The following is a 20254-nucleotide window of genomic DNA, read 5'->3' as shown; positions in this document are numbered from 1 at the left end:
TTCCTTCTTCTTGAGTTCCTTGTGGTTTGTGGGTTTTTCTTCCTGTATTCCAAACTTCTGGGCTAATATCCACTTATCAGAGAGTGCATAAAATGTTTGTTCTTTTGTGATTGGGTTACCTCACTCAGAATGATATTCTCCAGATTCATCCATTTCCCTAAGAATTTCATAAATTTATTGTTTTTAATAGCTGAGTAGTACTCCATTGTGTAGATGTATCACAATTTCTGTATCCACTCCTCTAACACTGTTTATCATTAGCTTATAAATGGCACATGAAATCGTATGATTTTTCCAACTCTTCTCATCCGTAATTTACCACTGTCTTTATGAGGTTTCTATGTGTGTGAAAGAAGCCAGAACGCATTACCTGCAAGCATGCCTCTCTAATATCAATATTTTTGATTTGAGCATTGGTATGAAGAAGTTCTCTTCCTTCTCTCAGTTTGCCTCAAAGCAGAGAAGAGTCATTCAGCATGTGGCTATCTCTGCTACCAAGAAGGAAAGTTCATCTCTAAAGCATCTTTCACTAATTCAGACAGGACTCTGAAGAAATCTACACCACCATTTTTTGTTTGTTTGTTTATTGCTATAAACTCACTTCCCATTCTGGTTTTGGGTTTTTTTTGAGATGCCAATGGAAGCCTGAAGTGTAAGGCACTCACTATTCTGAGTTCTCATCTGTGAAGGTGTCTCCTTGATGTGCCCTGCAGGCATCAATTCACTAGAATAGTTTTCTCCATTAAAAACAAACTGGTGGCTATTCTTTGTGAGCATTATGACTAATATGCTCCCTTTTGCTTTCTGTTTTCACAAAAAGCCTAACCTTTCAGGTGATTCCTTACCTCCATCCCCTAATGTTTCTTAACCTAATTCGCAATTACTAACTTTTACACAATTTGCATTTCTCATTCCCTTCCTGGGTGTTTTGTTGGTTTTGTTTTCTTTTGTTTTGCTTTGTTTTCTTATTGTTTCACATTATGCTCTAGCCTTAGCAGTGCTTAGTCACAGAGCTTGTCAAGCAAGTTCTAACTCACTGCTTTACGCCTGACTGCTCTCCTTCTCTTATCTGGAACACATTTCCTGACAGGCTTGTAACATTCTTCCAATTGTTCGTAAAGTTTCGTCTCAAATGGTGATGCAATCCTTGATGCTGCTAAGTACAAAAATTATTTGCCCTAATACTGACTACAATTTTCTTGCTCTTTTTTTCTTGATAGTACCTACCTATGAACCATATAAAACTTCCTCCTGCGATGTTTGATTGCTTGCCTTCCTAAGCAGAAAACTCTCTACTGGCAAACAGATATTTGTTGTATTGTTTACAGTATGCGCCCTCAAATGAAAATGATATTTAGCACACAGATATTTGGCAAATTTGTGCACTGAATGATTTTAGCTTGGGCATTTGTATATTTATGTTATTTAATGTGTTCCTAACCACTTGGGCCCAAGCCATCTTTCTACCTGTTTGGGGAGCATATTTACTTTTTGTTTCTCTGTTATAATTGTTGTTTTGTAACTCTGGATATTTTTTAATGACCTAATAAATTCCCAAATGATCTCTTTATCTCCAATCACTGTGTAAGGCTTTTTACGTGTGTGTGTGTGTGTGTGTGTGTGTGTGTGTGCTTCTCTCTCGCCTGTACTGGGATTATGATTACTGTTTTGGGTGTTTTTAAAACCTTTGATTCCTGGGCTGGAGGGATGACTCAGTGTTTAAGAGCACTGACTGCTCTTCCAGATGGTCCTGAGTTCAGTTCCCAATAACCACAACAATAAGTAATGGGATCCAAGGCCCTTTTCTGGTATGCTTGAAAACAGCTACAGTGTACTCATATAAATAAAATAAATAAATCTTTAAAAATCAAAACTTTTATTCCTGTAGCAATGTGTCCACTGTGTTTAATAAAAATCAAATCTGTCATGATTACACACAAAATGGAGAGTTAACATGATTACAGTCTTTTATACCTGGGTTATTATCAATATTTTAAATAACAGCTAAAATCTAATCTTATTTATTACCTTATCTTTAATTGTCTTTAATTTAGATTAATGTCCAATGATAATAAATTTAACCTAGTTGACTACTATTTTTTAAAATTGTAGAATGCTTTCTTGTTTACAACAATTATTCACCCACAAATACCTACACAAAAAGTAATTCACTGACAGGCAATATATCTCTGATTTTAGAATCAATATTACCTTTCAAAATAATATATAACAGGTTTAGCATGAGAATATTATTAAAACAATGAGTTGCTATCTGGGTGTGGTGGCACATGCCTTTAATATCCCTGGAAGCAGAGGCAGCCAGAACTCAGTGAATCCCAGATTAGCCAAAGACACACAGTGAGACTCTGTCTAATGTATGCTGAGGGGATGACAAACAGTCTTCTCCAGGAAAGAGCATGCCAGTTGCTTATTAATGGCCCACCGTGAATATATATATATTCAAGTAACATTACACAGACTGAGCTAGTATATATCAAAAATTAAAGAAAAAGAGGCTATGAATTTGAAAGGGGGACAAATCGCAAGAGTTGGAGAGGATAAAAGAATCAGAAAATGATATGATTATATTTTTAACCTAAAAAATATTTAAACAAAAATGAAAAGCTAGGCAGTCTCCATTTGTATACTAACTAGACTTTAAATTTTATACTAAAAAGGCTTTTCTAACAGCTGCATCTGAAATACTGTTTTTTGTTTGTTTGTTTGTTTGTTTTTTCGCCAATGTTCATAGACATTCTACAATTGTACTTGTATTAAGCATGGATTGGCAAACGCAGATTCCGATGCTGATCCCATCGATGCCATTCCTGGAACATGTAACACCAGGTGTTATGCATTACCTTTGTTTTTTGCTTTTTTCTTTTCTTCAATTGCTTTTTCTAGTTCAGCTGCTATACCAATCACCTTGATTATCCTCCGGTAAGTATGTTATATTCATAATTGTTATATATTTAGTTCCTAAAATGAAACATTTAAAAATAGTTCAGATTTTTACAGCAAAATATTTTCTGTTTTAAACTAGTAAACAGAGAAAATATTTATATTGTTAAAAGTCATGTAAATGTATAATTTTTACTTTTAATTAGCATAATTTGTGTACATTAATTTTAAACTAAGTTAATTTAAAACTGAGTGTACTGGGAGCTTAAAAAATGGCTCAGTTAGTTCCAGTTTATTATTCAGAAATGATCCAACCTTGATCATTCATGAGTTCATATACAATACATTAAGCCTACCTAACATTCGATTTTGCTCTAGAAAGATAGTAAAAGAGCACCACTCTAAACTTATTCTCTCAAATTTTTAACAAGTATCTATGGCCTAGTTATTCTGAAAGGCAATATATATTATATTGCCAGAATAATATATATATATGTAAATATATATGTATATACATATACATATGTATACATATACATATATATTTACATATATATTTTTTTTCAATACTTGATCTAATCAATAAAAATACAGACATTCCTTCTTGTTATTCAGCACTTTCATATATATATATAATATTTATATATATGAATTTTAGTTGTTTAACAGACCATCTCCTCTTTCAAATGACACAGAGTGATATTTTTATTTATTTTAATTTAGAGTTGTGACTGTAATAAATGTACCACTTGAAAGAGAGGACACTCAGAAATTAGGACAATTCAAGTAAAGTTGAATAAAGTTGTAATCAAATGTAGGCTGGATGTAAGAAACACCGTTCCATAGTGTGGTATGCAGCCGCCATGCTTTGTATGGAATGAGAGTGAGAGGAACCCTTGTAAGGAAGACCACCTTCTGTAGATCTCAGTCACTCCCAGTAGCTATGGGGAGAAGCTTGAAGGCAAAGAACAGACTTAAGCTCTCTCCTTCACTCAAAGAACTGTTTAGTTAGAACTCAATCAAAGGCCAGAATATGAAGTGTAGACTTACTGATATAATTTATGGAGTGCAGATTCCACTAGAAACAGCAAACTAGTAAAATGCAGAGTGGACTTAACAATGCTGAAATGGACTCACCTGGAATACCACACCTGGCAGACGGAGGAAAGTAAACGTGAGACCTAGACAGAGCTGAGTTGTTTTAGGAAAAGGTGGCTCGGGTAGATTTGATCCATAAAGTTCTTTCCCAAGGAAACGAATTGCATGCTTTGAGTTTATAGGAAGCAAGTGAAAAAAAAAAGTGCAGAAATAGAAAGATTTACACTATGTTCATAGGCCAAATTGAACTTTTACCAACTGGGTAAAGGTTTGTAGAATAGGAAATTATACATATAATTATATATAGTTCTACATTACATATAAATATACATAAATATATAAAATACTTATGTTCATATGTTAAAATATGTAAAAATAGATATGTGTTATATATTTAAGTAACTATATCTTTTTAAAAATAGATACCTACCACATGTCACCCACAGGTAATATTATTGATATTTGTTTTCAGAACTTTACCTCCCAATTTACATTCACTGGGCATAGCTCTGACCTATACAACTTTGAGATTATTTGGTATGTATTTCACCTACTTTTAATGTATTGAGTTGTTCATTTTTTTGCTATATAAATTTGCTTATAAGTATACTTAAAATTATAAGTAAATAACAATGTTCAATAACACAAAATAAATGAATAGGACCCAATTACAGAGAAAATGTATGAGATAAAAGCTATGCAGTTAAACCAAATATGCATAAATTACACTGCATCAGCTGGAACCACACATTTGAACCAAAGTATCTTCATCATCTCATACATATGAAAGACTGTACAAAACATGAACATACTCAAGGTAATTTCATATTTCTCATAGGCTTGTGAAGTAGCCAAATAGAATAAGTTCTTTAAAATAATTTCGTCACCAATGTTGACAATCCCTAATGTGATGTCTCTATGGATATAATTAACCCAAGAACAGATTGAATATCCTAGGGTATCTTCCAAATCCATGATGAGATTTTTAACTGACATGATATTTTAAATGCCCGAGAAAGTAGCAACAACTATTATGAGTTCATATTTGCACCAGCTAAGTCATGCCTTGGGGACAGTGTGGTATGTTCTTCTCTCTGTCCTCAACCAGTCTCCTATGATGTCTCCTGAGACTTGGATAAGAGAAGGGTGGTACAGATGTCCCGTCTATAGCTGAGCACTCACAGGTCTGCTTTAAGTACTACCTGATGCAATAAGAAGCTTCTCCAACGCAGACCAGGAGCAGCAAAAATGCATGGAAAATCAGCAGTATTCAGCATGAAATTTCACAGCATGACCATTTAGGAAAACATCAACATGTTCTTTAATAGGATACATGATTCTCTACCCATGTTAAACCAAGTTTATAGTACTACTAGTCATTAATTCCTTCCTTCGTGCAAACCAGGCCTCAGATTCAATCAAGATAGTGGTTGCTCATCCTCCATAAATGATCTTACCACTACTGCATCCTAGGCACTATTTGCCTGGAAAGTTGTTAGTGTGGTTTCCAATCATTTGTATTTTCAACCTGAAGCGTATGATTAAAACTAGAAACAGTTGATTGCAGGCTGCAATGCATTTGTAGAGGAGGGATCCTAAAATGTGAGTGAGATAAAAATAGAGAGGGAGGAAATAGGGAACAGAAGGGTTCAGGCAAGTTGTGTGGTGATGAAGCTGTGGAAAGAAGGACCAGAGAAAGCCTTAGAGGAAATGAGGTTTTCATGAAGAAGTCACATGGGCAACAATGATCTTGTCTTCTTAGTAAAAGTATAATAAAGGGGAAAAATAGAATTCATATGACATGAAAAAATCCAGGAGGAAAACAGAGTGTTAACATTTTAAGAGGATAGGCATGATGGGAAGACAGGAGAAATTGGGTGTGAGTGAATCAAAATTTAAAGAAAATTATGATGACTTATGAAATCCCATTCCTTTACAAAGTAAATGAAAATAAAAGACATGCAAAGAAAATGCATTTTAATTTAATTGACAGCAGTATGTTGAACCAGAAAGTGTGTGTTTGGGTGAATGTACACAGATGTCACATATAATTCCACACACCCACTGGAGAATCTTGAAGTTTATCATTACCCCGGGGTAAGGGAAGAATACTGTAGAGACAAAAACGACAGAATGCAATCACAAAGCAGTATGAAGTCATTTTCAGTCCATCAAAATCTCAAAGTTGTGTATCTTTAAAAGTACTGGAAGTCACAAAATCATGTAGTTTACTTCCTTTTTTTCTAAATATGTCTCATAAATATTCTGTGCAAATTCAGCAACTTAGAATTAGTTCTAAAATCATTTCAAACTACTGATATTGGTATACATTCAGGGGTCAGGGTATTGATGAGCCAATCAATATAAAAATTATAACAACTTTAAATAATGTCTGTAGGAGTATATGTGTGTTTGTGCTTTTAAATAAATATTATTCTAATTCTGCTCAATAGTGTTTTTGTGAAGAACTCATAGTCATGGGCTGTTTTTTTTAGGATCCATACCTGGACCACTGCTTTTTCGATTTACAGCAAGTAGTTCTTGTACTTATTGGGACATTAATAAGTGTGGACTCAGAGGACGTTGTTGGATCTATAATAAGTTAAAAATGATGTCCATATTGATGGGATTATGTAAGTAACATAATGTGTATAAATTTAAGTAAATAAAACTGATGTTAGAATTTGCAGTTGTTTATAGCAAGGTAATAATTAACCATGAGCAAATACATTGATGATTAACAGCTTATACAATCATGTAGGACGTATTTTATAAACTTGTACTGTAGAATTTATGTAAATACTTGTAATATGGTATTAAATGCACTACAGTTCTATGTTATTCTTTTAAAGGGAGTTATAAGTGGTATAATTTCAGTCTGTTAACTAATTTTGCCTGTACATTTACATGACCAAATTGATTTCACTTGAGTTTTTTATTTTTACAATATTAAATATAAGATAAATTTGTATAAAATGTTATAGATGTAAGTAGCATCTTCAAAATCCTTTTATCACTCTGAAGACTAAATCTGATTTTTTTGTAATACAAGACATATTTTGTAATTTTTCAGTTACTGAAAATTTCACATTTTTACTTACTATTATTCTTTAAAATATATATTTCTACATGTTACAGAGTTAGGTTCAGAGATGGTGTTTTTGAATAAACAAAAAGCAGGGAAAATGACATGTAAATGGGACAAACTTTGCCCCACCCTAATTCCAATGATACACTTTCTCCACTGAGGTTGTGCCCCATGTCCCAAGTAGTGCCAACAACAGGAATCAGGTGTTCAAATCCCTGAGCCATTCTTATTCAAACATTCTCATTCAAACTGTCACACTCCACTTCCTGTCTCTCATAAGCTCAAGGCCATGTCATAATGCAAACTACATCTAGTCAACTTTAGAAAGTATCTAGAAAATACAACAGTCTCAATGCTATTTAAATGACCAATGACCGATATCCAAAGTCTCTTTGGAGATTCCAGGCAATCTCTTAGCTGCAAGCGCCACATAAAATCAAACAACTATTTCATGCTGTGCTAGAGCACAGTACACACATTGCCTTTCCAAAGGGGAAGAATTGGGACATAGTGGGGGAGAAAACAGACCAAGATGAAAACTCATGAGTGAACATGTCTGATCCTGCAGGTCCATGTGAAGTGCCCAGAACACTTCAGACTTCTCTAACCCTCCAGCTTTGCTGACTACAGTATATTATTGTTCCACTTGCAGTTTGCTGCTCTCTCTGGTATATATGTCTCTGCTCTGGTGTCTCTCTCATCTTTTGCTTTCCACTCCCACCCAGGATTCACTTTCTACCTTCATAAAATGTACTCTCATAAAATGGGCTCTCAAGGCCTCCTAAACATTCAGAGACTTCCTCTTCTGCTCTGTGTTTGCTGGCTTCAGTAGCCTACTGCACTTTCGAAGGAAGAATTTAAACATCCCTCCCTTTATCTTTTCATCTATCATAATCCTACAGTACCTTGTGAGAACTAGATTCCAGCTTACCATGGACTCTCACACCCTAGATTCATATTTGTAGTTGTTTTTGCACAGTTTCTCAGAGCAGAAAACACTCAGGGTCTCTTTAACAAATTGGAAAGTTATCTGGGTGCACTTATAGTATCTTCTCCTTTATTCTAGTGAAGAAGTCTGCCTGTCTTTACTAATGAAAAATCTCCTTAATAATGATCTCCTCTCCAGCAGTTGTCTTAACTATAACACTAAGCTTCCTAGTATGCTTTTTTTCATCCAAATTCTAAATTTTATTTCTTTTTGCCTTACTCTCTTTTTTCTCTAAAGAAGCATATAAGAGAAATCAAAAACAACAAAACCATGAGTTCAACGTTATGCTGTCTTCAAATGACTTCCACCAAAATCATAAATCATCCCATAATTTTCTTTTATTTTTTATTCCTTCTTTTTATTTAATCTTATTTTTACACTCCAAATTTTATCCCCTTCCCAGTCCACCCTCCCACTGTTCCACATCCCACATCTCCTCCCTGCCCCCCTGTCTCCACGAGGATATCCCCATCCCTCACCCCACCAGACCTCTAAACTTCTTGGGGCCTCCAGTCTCTTGAGGGTTAGGTGCATCTTCTCTGACTAAAACCGGACCCAGCAGTCCTCTGCTGTATATGTGTTGGGGGCCTCATATCAGCTGGTGTATGTTGCCTAGCTGGTGGTCCAGTGTCTGAGAGATCTTGGGGGTCCAGGTTACCAGGTTGCCCTACTCCTCAGCTTCTTACAGCTTTTCCCTAATTTAACCACAGGAGTCAGCAGCTTCTGTTCATTGGTTGGGAACAAATATGTGCATCGGACTCTTTCAACTGCTTGTTGGGTCTTTTGGAGGGCAGTCATGATAGGTCCCTTTTTGTGAGCACACCATAGCCTCAGTAATAATGTCAAGCCTTGGGGCCTCCCCTTAATCTGGATTCCACTTTGGGCCTGTTACTGGACCTTCTTTTCCTCAGGCTCTTCTCCATTTTCATCCCTGCAGTTCTTTCAGACAGGAAAAAATATGGGTCAGAGTTTTGACTGTAGGATGGCAACCCCACCCTTACTTGATTCCCTGTCTTTCTGCTTGAGGTGGGCTCTACAAGTTCCCTCTCCCTACTGTTGGTCATTTCATCTAAGGTCCCTCTCTTTGAGTCCTGAGAATCTCTCACCTCCCAGGTCTCTAGTACATTCTGGAGGGTCCCCTAACTTCCTACCTCCTGAGGTTGCCTGTTTCCATTCTTTCTGCTGCCCCTCAGGGCTTTAGTCCTCTTCCTCCACTCAATACCCAGTCATGTTCCCCTCTTCCTCCCAACCCAGTCCCCTTTCCCTCCCAAGTCCCATCCTCCCTCCCCCTTCGTGATTGCTTTTTTCTCCCTCCCACGTGGGACTGAGATCCTTCAGCTTGTTGACCTTTGTGAGTTCTGTGGAATGTACCTTGGGTATTCTGTACTTTTTTCTTTCATTTCCTTTTTTTTTTTTCTTTTTCGCTAATATCGACCTACTAGTGAGTACATAACATGCATCCATACATGTCCATTTGGGTCTGAGTTACCTCACTCAGGAAGATATTTTCTAGTTCTGTCCATTTGCAAAACTCAGGATATCCTCGTTCTTGATAGCTGAGTAGACCTCCATTGTATAAATGAACCACATTTTCTGTATCCATTCTTCTGTTGTGGGACATCTGGGTTGTTTCCAGTTTCTGGCTATCACAAACAAGGAACATGTAACCCTGTGGCATGGTAAAGCATCTTTTGGGTATATTCCCAAGAGTGGTATTGCTGGGTCTTCAGGTAGATCTATTTCCAATTTTCTGAGGAACATCCAGATTGATTTCTGGAGTGATTGTGCCAGTTTTCAATCCCACCAGCAACAGAGGAGTGTTCCTCTTTCTCCACATCCTTGCCAACATGTGTCGTTACCTGAGGTTTTGATTCTGATTGGTGTAAGGTGGAATCACAGTGTCATTTTGATTTGCATTTCCCTGACTGTTGCTCATAGAGCACAAGAAGATAGGCAAATTCTTTACCAAAACATCATAAGGATGGCTTCTAACCAAGTTGTCTTACTTTCTCCCTGAAACTTGTTGAACACTCCACACTCCACATTTCTCTTGGTGCTATTGTCTTTGGGTTTCCTACTTGAATAACCCAAGAAGTTCTACACACACAATTCAATTGCTTTTCAAGCCCACAGGTTCTTCATCTAAATCTCATTCTCTGGTACCAGCTTCTGTGTCTGTTCCTCTCCTGTTGCTTTGCTAAAGTCCAGTGAATAAAGCAGATTATGGGAGAGTCTGCCTTGAGGTGGGGTTCCCAAGTATGAGAAGCCACAGGTGGGAGGCACAGGAGAAAGTGAAAGAAATGATGTTAGAAGCAGCAATCTAAGAGACCATGTCTTCAACTACAAACATGAAGCAGAGAGTGTACCCAATGCTACCCCAATGACATATGTTCTTTCAGTAGAGCCACCTCCCCTCACAGGGCCATGCACTGGCAACCAGTGTCCAAATACCTGAGGCTAAGGTACAGATTGTCATTCAAACCACTGCAGTTGGTTTATTTTAAAAGCAGAGGTTGAGGGAACAAATGGAGAAGCATGTGGGAAAGTAGGGTATGTCTGTGGGAAGAGCTAGGTGGATGAGTAGATGGCCATATCAAATACAATATGTGGGGTTTTTTTTGTTCTTGTTTTTGTTTTTTCAGGATTAATTTTTTAAATTACAATAAGAGAACATCCATGACTTACTTAAAAAAAAGCATATACCTCTAACATAGGAACAAGGTGACAGTAGAAAAACGGAGCACCTGTGGATAAACCCACAGACTGCTGGACACAATAGAAATTAGTCCTTTTAAAGAAGCTGAAGAAACTGCCAGTGTGGAGGAATGGGTCCTTAGCCATGGTTCTGGTTCTCCACCACCAACTATGTTCTGAGTATATTAAAAAGAGATTACAGGTAAAGCACAAGTCATATATTTAAAATTATAGACCATCTTGAAGAGCACAAAAAAAAAGGGAATTGCCTTGAGGATACAAGACTACTCTTTATTCCAGGACCTTATCTATTGGCTAACCAGTCAACAGCATTCCTGGCTCAAATGTTGTATGCTGTGCTATCCCAGGACTTTTGTGTTCAGGTAGCCTTTAATTTATATAATAACAGCCTTAAAATTATGAGAGAAGTAATGCCTAGATATTGTAGAAAGGAATCACTGAGAGCTTCTTTTTAATGAAATGAGAATAAACAAGAGTGTTTCATCAGGAAAAAACATACTGGATCAAGTTGTTAAGATTAACACTGAGAATATCACCTCCCTGTGAAACTACAAATAGGAACAATAGTTATATTAATTTAGATATTCTACATAAAAATTCAAGAATGATGAATCTAGCACAGATGAATATTTAAATTTGGACAAAATGTTTGTGGGTAAAAAACATGAATACCAGTTACCCTTTAATTTAATAGATAATAGAACCAGAAACTAAGCCAGAAAGTGCTATCTACATTGCTTGTTTGACTGTGAGTCATTCGGTGTTAAGCACAACTTCATACCCATTAAAGAATCTTGAAATATATTCCCACATTAGTGCTGGCTAAAATAATACTACTATAGAAACAAAAGGAGAATGTAATCAGAAAAAAGTATATAAACAAAAGCAAAATTCAGCAGAAAAGAAAGCATAAGAATCAATTAGAATTTCACAGCAAGCAAAGGCAACATCAACTAGTAAGCTCAGAACTATCACAGAAAATGAATTATGATGAGTGAATAATGACAACCTGACATTGCATATCAAAGATACATTCTGCCCTGAAAAAGAAGAAAAAATTTTCTCATAATATATAGATAAGCCAGATACATACCATGTGTATTATTATTCCATTTTGATTGCTATAAGTGAATCTTGGTGTTTTATAATGACACAAATGATAATTGTGGTTGTGTCTTAGTATGTTATAGTGAAAAGAAGTTTTACTTCACAGCCTGGGAGTTTAAAATTTCATATAGGATTACAATTCTATAAGAGACATTTTGCTGCTTCAGATCGTGGTCTTTGATATAGTCTGAGACCTGTTTGTTAGAGAGCTATCACATTGTGAGACAGGAATCTAGAAAATCCAGAAATTAGGTTCAGTGCTAACATAGAAAGTAATCAAACTCAATTATTTGTAAAATCTATATTTCTAGTGTTCTCTATGAGTGTCCCATTGTGCCATACCACTTATAAGACTCATCACCATAGTATTCACACAATGGTGTCAAGCTTCCCATGCATGTATTTCCAATCTTCAGAAACCCATCCTTGGCTTCCAAGATCCATGCCCTTCTCCTAATGTAAAATATAATAGCCACATCCTCATAGTGTCAAGAACCCTGCAGAATCCCTGCAAAGTTCAAGTCCACAGTTTAACTTGAAACTCTTAGAGAGCACTTTCACATATGAGCCATATGCTCCACCATACCACAAAGACACATGGTCTATTATGTTCATAGCAGTTTTATTCATAATAGCCAGAAACTGGAAACAATACAGATATATCCCCCAACAGAAGAATGGATGAAGGAAATGTGGTTCATTTACACAATGGAATACTATTCAGCTATTAAAAACAAAGACACAATGAACTTTGCAGGCAAATGGATGGAAAGAGAAAATATCATCCTGAGTGAGGTAACCCTGCCCCAAAAGGACATGCACTCATTGACAAATATATTTTGTCAATGGATATTACCCATGAAATTCAGAACACCCATGATATACCCTATAGACCCTAAGAAGTTAAACAAGAAAGAAGACTCAAGAAAGGATGCTTGAATCACACTTAGAAGGGCAAACATCATCATAGAAGGCAGAGGAAGGGAGGGAACTATACGGGAGGGGGAAATGGGGAGCCAGGATCCAGTGTGGTGAGAGATAGGAGAGAGGCCCAGAAGGCTAGAAGAAAGAACGCAAATCTTCAGCTGCCAGGATTGGTGGGGAATCTCTAGGAAGTCCAAGAGACCTGGCATGGGGGAGCTCCCAGGACTCAAAGAGAGTGGTCTTAGCTGAGATGGCAATCAGTGAGGATGTGCACCCTGAAGAGGCCACCTCCTGTAGCTACCCAGATATCTCAGTGGAGGTATAGATCCACCAAACCACCCACAAAACTTTCAATTCCAAAATTTCCCTGTCTAAAAGAAATGCAAGAACAAAGATAAAGCAGAGACTGAAAGAATGGCCAAACAATAACAGGCCCAACTTGATGAAGACTCATCCCATGGGCTAGTACTAATCCCTGACATTATTAAGGATTCTCTGTTATTCTTACAGACAGGAACCTAGCATAACTGTCCTCTGAGAGGCTCTACCCAGCAGTAGAATGAAACATATGCGAATACCCACAGCCAAACATTGGATGGAGATCAGGAAATCTTATGGAAGAGTTGGGGGAAGGATGAAAGGCCCCAAAGGTTATAGGAACCCCTCAATAAGTCCAACAGAGTCAACTACCCTGGATCCCACCTCCACCCCCAGGTACTCTCAGGGACTGAGCCACCAACACAGGCTAGACAGAAGCCTCCATCACATATATAACAGACTTGCTGCCTCCATCACTGACTTGTCTGAACTCAGTGGGAGAGGACATGCCCAATCTGGCAGAGACTTGATGTGCCTGGGAGGAGATGTGGAGGGAAGGCTTTATCCTCTCAGAGGAGAAGGGGAGGGGGATAAGAGGAGAGAGACTGTGAGGGGGTAACCATGGGGGGGACAGTGTTTTGGTGATAGATAGATAGATAGATAGATAGATAGATAGATAGATAGATAGATAGATAGATAGATAGAAAGATAGATAAAAGGAAAAAAGAAAAAGAAAAGAAAGCAAGGAGAAAAAGTCCCCCTGAACGGCAAGCCCATTCTGAGTGATAGTGCTCAGCCACTAAAGACCTTTCTTAGCTCATTGTTCTGATGCACAACTGCCCACTCATGTTTAGTCCCACCAATCTTATTAGCAACTCCTTAGTGGGCCACACTTAAGTTTTGTTCTTCCAAACGTGGTTTGCTCTTTCCTGACCAGGCTGTAAACTTACCAAGTCTTTCCATTGCCATTCCTTTTGTTACACTGAAATTCTGAATAAAAACAACCAGTGCTGCCTACAGCATATCATTACTGTTTGGTTGTTTGAAGTTCTGCCCTCTCAATATTAAGCACATCTCTTGATATTTCTTTGCACTCTTTGTTCTATGCAATCATTTCAGGTCAGTCTTTGTAAGAGTACAACAGAATGCTCTGTTCTGTCAGAGATTTTTCTTGATGAAATTGTGGTTTTCCAACTCCTGCTCCCATCTGCCGTGGAAAATGTATTCAAAGAGGTCTCTGTGCCACCATCATGTTGCTCTTCCCTCTCTTTGGATATTATTTACTTAAATGTAGAAGATGTTGATGTACTCTCCAGTTTTTTTCTGTTCTTGTCAGATATGTCTCTTACTACCAGTACATTCTTCTTGCAATTTTTTAATAATTTCTCAAATGTTTCTTCAAACTATGTTTCCAAAAGAATTTTATAGTTATTCACTACCTATAATTTTCATTGTAATATTACAGGTAACAATATCTTTGAGATAGTATCCATTGAGATATATGAAATAATAAATAGAAAATACTCACTAACTTGTGTTGTGTTGTAGCTGTATTGGATAACTGGTATTTTTTGCTACAACATTCTGACTCTAATAGGGTGTATTACTTGTGAAGTTTAATTATTATTATGTAATGAATTTTAATTTTCAAAACTTATGAAAGCAATTTTCTATAAGTTAATATTTATGCATAGAAAATGATAAATACTTCAAACACTAAAACTGCTTAAAGTTTTAAGAACATTTCAGTTTCTATTGATAAATTTAAAAAATATAATGCATTTATGTATCTTTAAATTAATACAGTAGATGAATTCATAAAACATTACTTTTTGGAGGCAATCTGAATAATATGAAAAGTTTTGTAAGCATTGGAAAAATTAATTTTATATTACTCTATAATATTAATTTCATTTTGTAATTGAGAAATTAATACTTTCAGAAATAAATTATCTTTTCTTCAGGTACATGGCATTCTTTTCAAAAACTTTGCTTAAAAACATAGTTACATTATTACTTTTTTAATACAGGTATTTTTTGTAAATTGACCACAACCTTGCTTACTCTTTTGGCTCTTTTTAAATATAATGTTATCAAAGTTGGAAGTGAGGACACAAAGAAAAGAAAAGGAGCCAAAACAAGAATAAAATAATTATTAACTGATTTCTTCCTTTGGTAAGAATTTTATTTTTCCCTTTGTCAATGGAATATCATATCAATAACTTTAAGATAATAATAATGACATAGCCTAAAATATGCTTTATGTAATTCTATAGTTAATCTGAACATAAAAACATGATCTGTTTTAAGATTGCCTAAGATATTTGAATATCTAATTTTTTCTTTTAAAAAATTCTGGGTTATGGTGTATGTCCTTGATCTCAGCATTTGGGAAGCAGAGGAAATGAATCTGTGAATTCGAGGCCAGCTTGGTCTATAGACTGTTTCCAAAAAACAAATGAATAAACAAAACAACAAACATGCTGACCACACACACACACACACACACACACACACACACACACACACACTAAATCTATAACAAGAAAAGGGGGTAATGAGAGAACGAGGTGCTCTTGCAGAGATCCTGAGTTCAATTACAAACATCTGTAATGCAACCTGATGCTGTCTTCTGGCATGCAGGTGCACATGCAAATAGACCACTCATATATACAAAATACATAAAAATAATCTTCAAATTTTTGTGGGGTTTTTCCTTTCACTTAAAATTAATTATTTTCTCATACAATATATTCTGATTAGGGTTTCCCCTCTTTCTATTCCTCAAAGGTCCTCCCCTCCTCTCCTCCTCCCCAGAAGTACCTACCCACTGTTTCTCATTAGAAAATGGCCTTCTAGGAGATACCAACCAAACATAACAAAATAAAATACAGTGAGATAAAAAGAAAAACCATCACTTTGGACCTGGACAAGGCAACCCAACAGAAGGAAAAAGATCAGGCACAAGAATCAGAGATCCACTCCTTCAGATACTCAGGAGTTCTCTATAAACACCGAGCTGAAAGCTATCATTTGTGGGAGAACTTGGTACAGGCACTCTGTTTGCTGCTTTGGTGTCTATGAGTTCATATGAACCTTGCTCAGATGATTCAGAGAGCCTTGTTCTGGTATCTCCTATCCCTTCTGGCTCTCACACTCTTTCCTCCTCTTCTGCCAGGTTTCCTGAGCTCTGAAGGAAAGGATTTGAAGGAGACATCCCATTTAAAGGTACATGTTCCAAGAATGACTCCTCTCTGCCTAGTATCTGGCTGTGGGTCCCTGCCTCTGTTCCCATCTGCTGCAGGAGGAAGCCTCTCTGATGATGACTGAATAAGGCACTGATCTTTGAGTCCAGCAGAATAGCATCAGGAGTCATTTTACTGCCATTTTTTTTAAAAAAGAAAAGTAGTGTTTGGTTTTATCCTAGGTCTCTGGGCTATCTAGTGTCTGGTTCTTGATCACTCAAGCAGCATCAGATAGGAGTTCTGGCTCATGGGGCGAGCCTTAAGTCAAGTCAAATATGAGTTGGCTCCTTCCACAAGTTCTGTGCCATCATTGCCTCAGCACATCTTAGAAGCAAGACAGACTGTAGGCCAAAGGTATTGTGGTTTTGTTGGCTTTTTTTGTTTCTCTTTTAGTATCCCACAGAGTACCTTGCTATACCAAGGAGACTAGAATATATGGGTCAAGACTCCTAGTAGGCACCCGCTGGACTTACCTATGTTCAAGGAGTGGTGTAGGCATTGTTCTTGGCAATGTGGCCAACTCATTGTCTTAACAACAGCCTGGCTTGTTTGGGGATTTCCATTTTCCCCTTTAGTCAACAACTAAAGTGAATGCATCATGGTCCCACTAGTAAAACTTCACTTGAGACAAGAGAGGATTTTTTGGACTCGCTGTCCTCCATTGTTAGGAGATCTCATTTGGATCAACCTTATATGTTCTAGGACTTTTCTACTGCACTAGATTTTCATACCATCTGTCAAATGCCCATCAATATCTCCTTTAACTCTATCTCCACTCCCTACATGACTGTCTCATTCCCATCTACATCTATCCCCAGTGCACTAATAAAACCTTTTCTGTTTTCACCTCCGAGGAAGATTCCTGTGCCTCCCCTTCCCTTCCTTCATACATACCCTCTCTTTGTGTATGGATTGTAGGCTGATTATCGTTTATATAATGGCTACTTAATCATATGTATGTGAGTACATACTATGTTTTTCTTTATGGATCTGGATTACCTCACTCAAGATGATTTTCATCTACTTCCAACCATCTGCCTGCAAATTTAATGTTACAATTTTCTCAACTTTATTGTGAAAGTAATACTTCATTGTGAAAATGTAGTACATTTTCTTTATTTATCCTTGAGTTTGGGATCACTTTGATTTATTTACAATTCCTAGCTATCTGTTATAAACAATGCAGCAGTTAATATGGTTGAGGAAATGTCCTTGTGGTAGGATGAATTTTCCTTCAAATATATGCCCAAGAATGGTAAAAGTAAGTTGATTCCCACCTTTCTGAGTAACCCCCGGGCGGGTTGCCTTCTCTTCTGTCACATTCACTATATTTTGTTGTATGTGGAGAGCTTTGGTCCATTTGGACTTGAGTTTTATGCAGGATGATACATATGAATCTATTTGCATTCTTCTACATGCAGGCATCCAGTTAAACCAGCACTGTTTGTTAAAGATGCTGTTTTTGCCAGTGTTTATTTCTGGTTTCTTTATTAAAAAAAAAAATCAGGGGTTCATAGGTGTGGCAACTTCTGTCTGTGTCTTTAGTTAGATTCCATTGATCAATGTATCTCTTCTCAGCCAATGTCATGTGATTTTTATTGCTAGAGCTCTGAGGTACAACTTGAAATTGGGGATGGTGAGGTCTCCAGCAGTCCTTTTGTCCTTCAGGGTTGTTTTAGCTATACTGTTTTGCTGTTGTTGTTGCTGTTTTGTTTGTTTTACATATGAAGGTAGAAATTTTCCTTTCGAAGAACAGAAGGAGAGGGGAAAATTTTTTTTTCCAGGAGTGGTCTGTGGTTTAGCTGGGGTTGGCAGCTGGTATGAAGCAGGAAGTGGAGACAGTGGTGTCAGGAAGGGAAGATTTGTGTGATCCACAGAAGATGGGGGAGGGGAACAAAGAAGGCTGCAGCAGGTGCTCTGCTGCAGAGCTGTGGGTGAGACTGGGGGATTGGATCTGGGGAAGAGCACTCCTAATTCTTTTAATAAGAAGATAATAAAGGAGTGTGAGATGGAAATGCAAAAATGTTCACAGTGTAAGTCTGCGATGTTTCCCTCTTAGTTAAGAGATACAGGCCATGTAGCAGCAGCTCCCTTTCCTCCCTTATGATTTCATACATATAAAAATGAAATACTACTATATCTATATTTCATCCTCCTAATGTCTATTTTTGTTCATTTTATTTGGCATCTTGGTAATTGTTTCTCAATTATCTTATAAATTAAATTAGATATTTCACTATTATATTATGAAAACTTAAATTAAAATCATATTAAATTTACAAAATAGATTATTTTAACTACCTAAAAGCTAAATTTCTACTCACTGATGATTTAACATAAACAGACTACTCCAGAAAATTGCGATATGCATATTCTACTGAGTTTTGTTTTAGAAGCCATGAAACTTGATGTTGTCACGATCTCTACATTTTACAATCACCTGAATTTTATTAAAAGTGCCTGATAATATGAATAAATTGCCTGTTTTTTCCCTTTATCCTTTAGTTTAAAATTAAGCACAACTGTTTCATATGGAGAAAAATTTGCACTTAAGTATAGAAACATATGAATTAATGTATGGTATTTTTCTCAAATCAAGTTGTGCTTGTTACACATGTCTTACAGTTTCCAAATACGAGATAAAAAATATTTTTTCTGTAACAAGAACAAATAAGCCAGTTTTCTCTGCTGTTTTTTTTTTCTGGGAGAAGTGATAACTTTAATATGATCTTGCAAGGAAATGCAACTCCATCCATATCCATGACAGGCAGAAGAAAGTATGGGACAGAAAATATCAATTGTACTCACACTCTTTAAATTGAACATGCAATGTGAAAATGTATAAGCTAGTTTTATGTGAAAATTGACTGACTGTCTTTGGTTTAAATCTGTAGGACTGGAGAACCTGTGACTGTCCAGGTTCTAATGCCAGCAGTCTATCCTTTGGAGATTTCATGAGATTGTTGCAGCGCTATAATTTCATAAGAGAAAATTATCAGAAAAGTCTCTATGTGGATTTTCATTTTAGTAATAAAGAATACTTTTATGAAACATTTCTGACCATGTTTTATGGATTACTACTTTTTTTCCTAGTTTATGGCAGATACAATGTGTGTTCTTGACATAGTGCATGCATGAGCAGCTCTCAGGAGTCAGTTTTCTCATACCGCTGTGACCTAAGGAGATTGAACTCAGATGTATGGACAAGCCCCCTTATCCACTAAGCTACTTGCTAGCTCTGGATTAGGATTTTAATATATTATTTTACATATGCAATGTAGATTTTAGTAAAAAATAATTTTAAATTATTAAATCATGACTTAAAATATTCCTTAATCTAAACATTATATATATAGAGAGAGATTTTATATTACATACATATATTTTGATAATGTTAAAAATAACATTCAATTCTGTAGAAAAAGTTATTAAAACTCTCAGACAAAGGCTTCTTTCACACCTTAGAATATTCATGTTTCCAGATGAAATACATACATAGCCTTTGTATTTTAATACACCTTAGGCAGCATAATAGGTGGCCAGCTGCTTACCCGTATGTTGTTTGAATCTACTTTCCTATCTATAATTCCAATCTATCACTTGCTATCTTCACTGCTCTTAACCAAATTGGGCAGCGCTCTGGGCCATGTTCTCATGGTCCTTAGCCCATGGTGGCTCTTCTTCCTTCTGTATGTTCTTCTTCCATGGTGGCCTCTCTGTTCCTCCTCATGGTCCTCTCTCTCCAAGCCCATGAAACCTCCACCATATCTCTGTCTCTTCTGCCCACCTTCTGCATGATTTTCACCAATCGTTGTAAACTTGGGAGCAGGATACCAGGAACTATGTGCAGATTCAAGTCTTGGGGACACG

General features: G+C 36.6%; 1 protein-coding gene across 2 annotated transcripts in view; it reads left to right on the top strand.

Moving 5' to 3' along the window:
• Window positions 1–19388, top strand: part of Slco6a1 (solute carrier organic anion transporter family member 6A1) — a 70879-nt gene extending 51491 nt beyond the window's left edge. The window contains exons 10-14 of one of the 2 annotated variants that reach the window (XM_031368531.1): window positions 2753–2940; window positions 4472–4536; window positions 6495–6632; window positions 15170–15314; window positions 19279–19388. In XM_031368531.1, the coding sequence (XP_031224391.1) occupies window positions 2753–2940; window positions 4472–4536; window positions 6495–6632; window positions 15170–15291 (513 nt within the window). In that variant the 3' untranslated portion in view covers window positions 15292–15314; window positions 19279–19388. Of the gene's footprint in view, window positions 1–2752; window positions 2941–4471; window positions 4537–6494; window positions 6633–15169; window positions 15315–19278 lie in introns of those variants that run through there. The other variant, XR_004118026.1, reaches the window with a different exon arrangement.
• Window positions 19389–20254: the final 866 nt, after the last annotated feature.

This window comes from Mastomys coucha, unplaced genomic scaffold, assembly GCF_008632895.1.
Source record: "Mastomys coucha isolate ucsf_1 unplaced genomic scaffold, UCSF_Mcou_1 pScaffold14, whole genome shotgun sequence".
In the NCBI taxonomy this organism is placed as follows: Eukaryota; Metazoa; Chordata; class Mammalia; order Rodentia; family Muridae; genus Mastomys; species Mastomys coucha.
The sequence above is the reverse complement of the archived record's forward strand: the minus strand, read 5'-3'. Positions and strand labels throughout refer to the sequence as shown.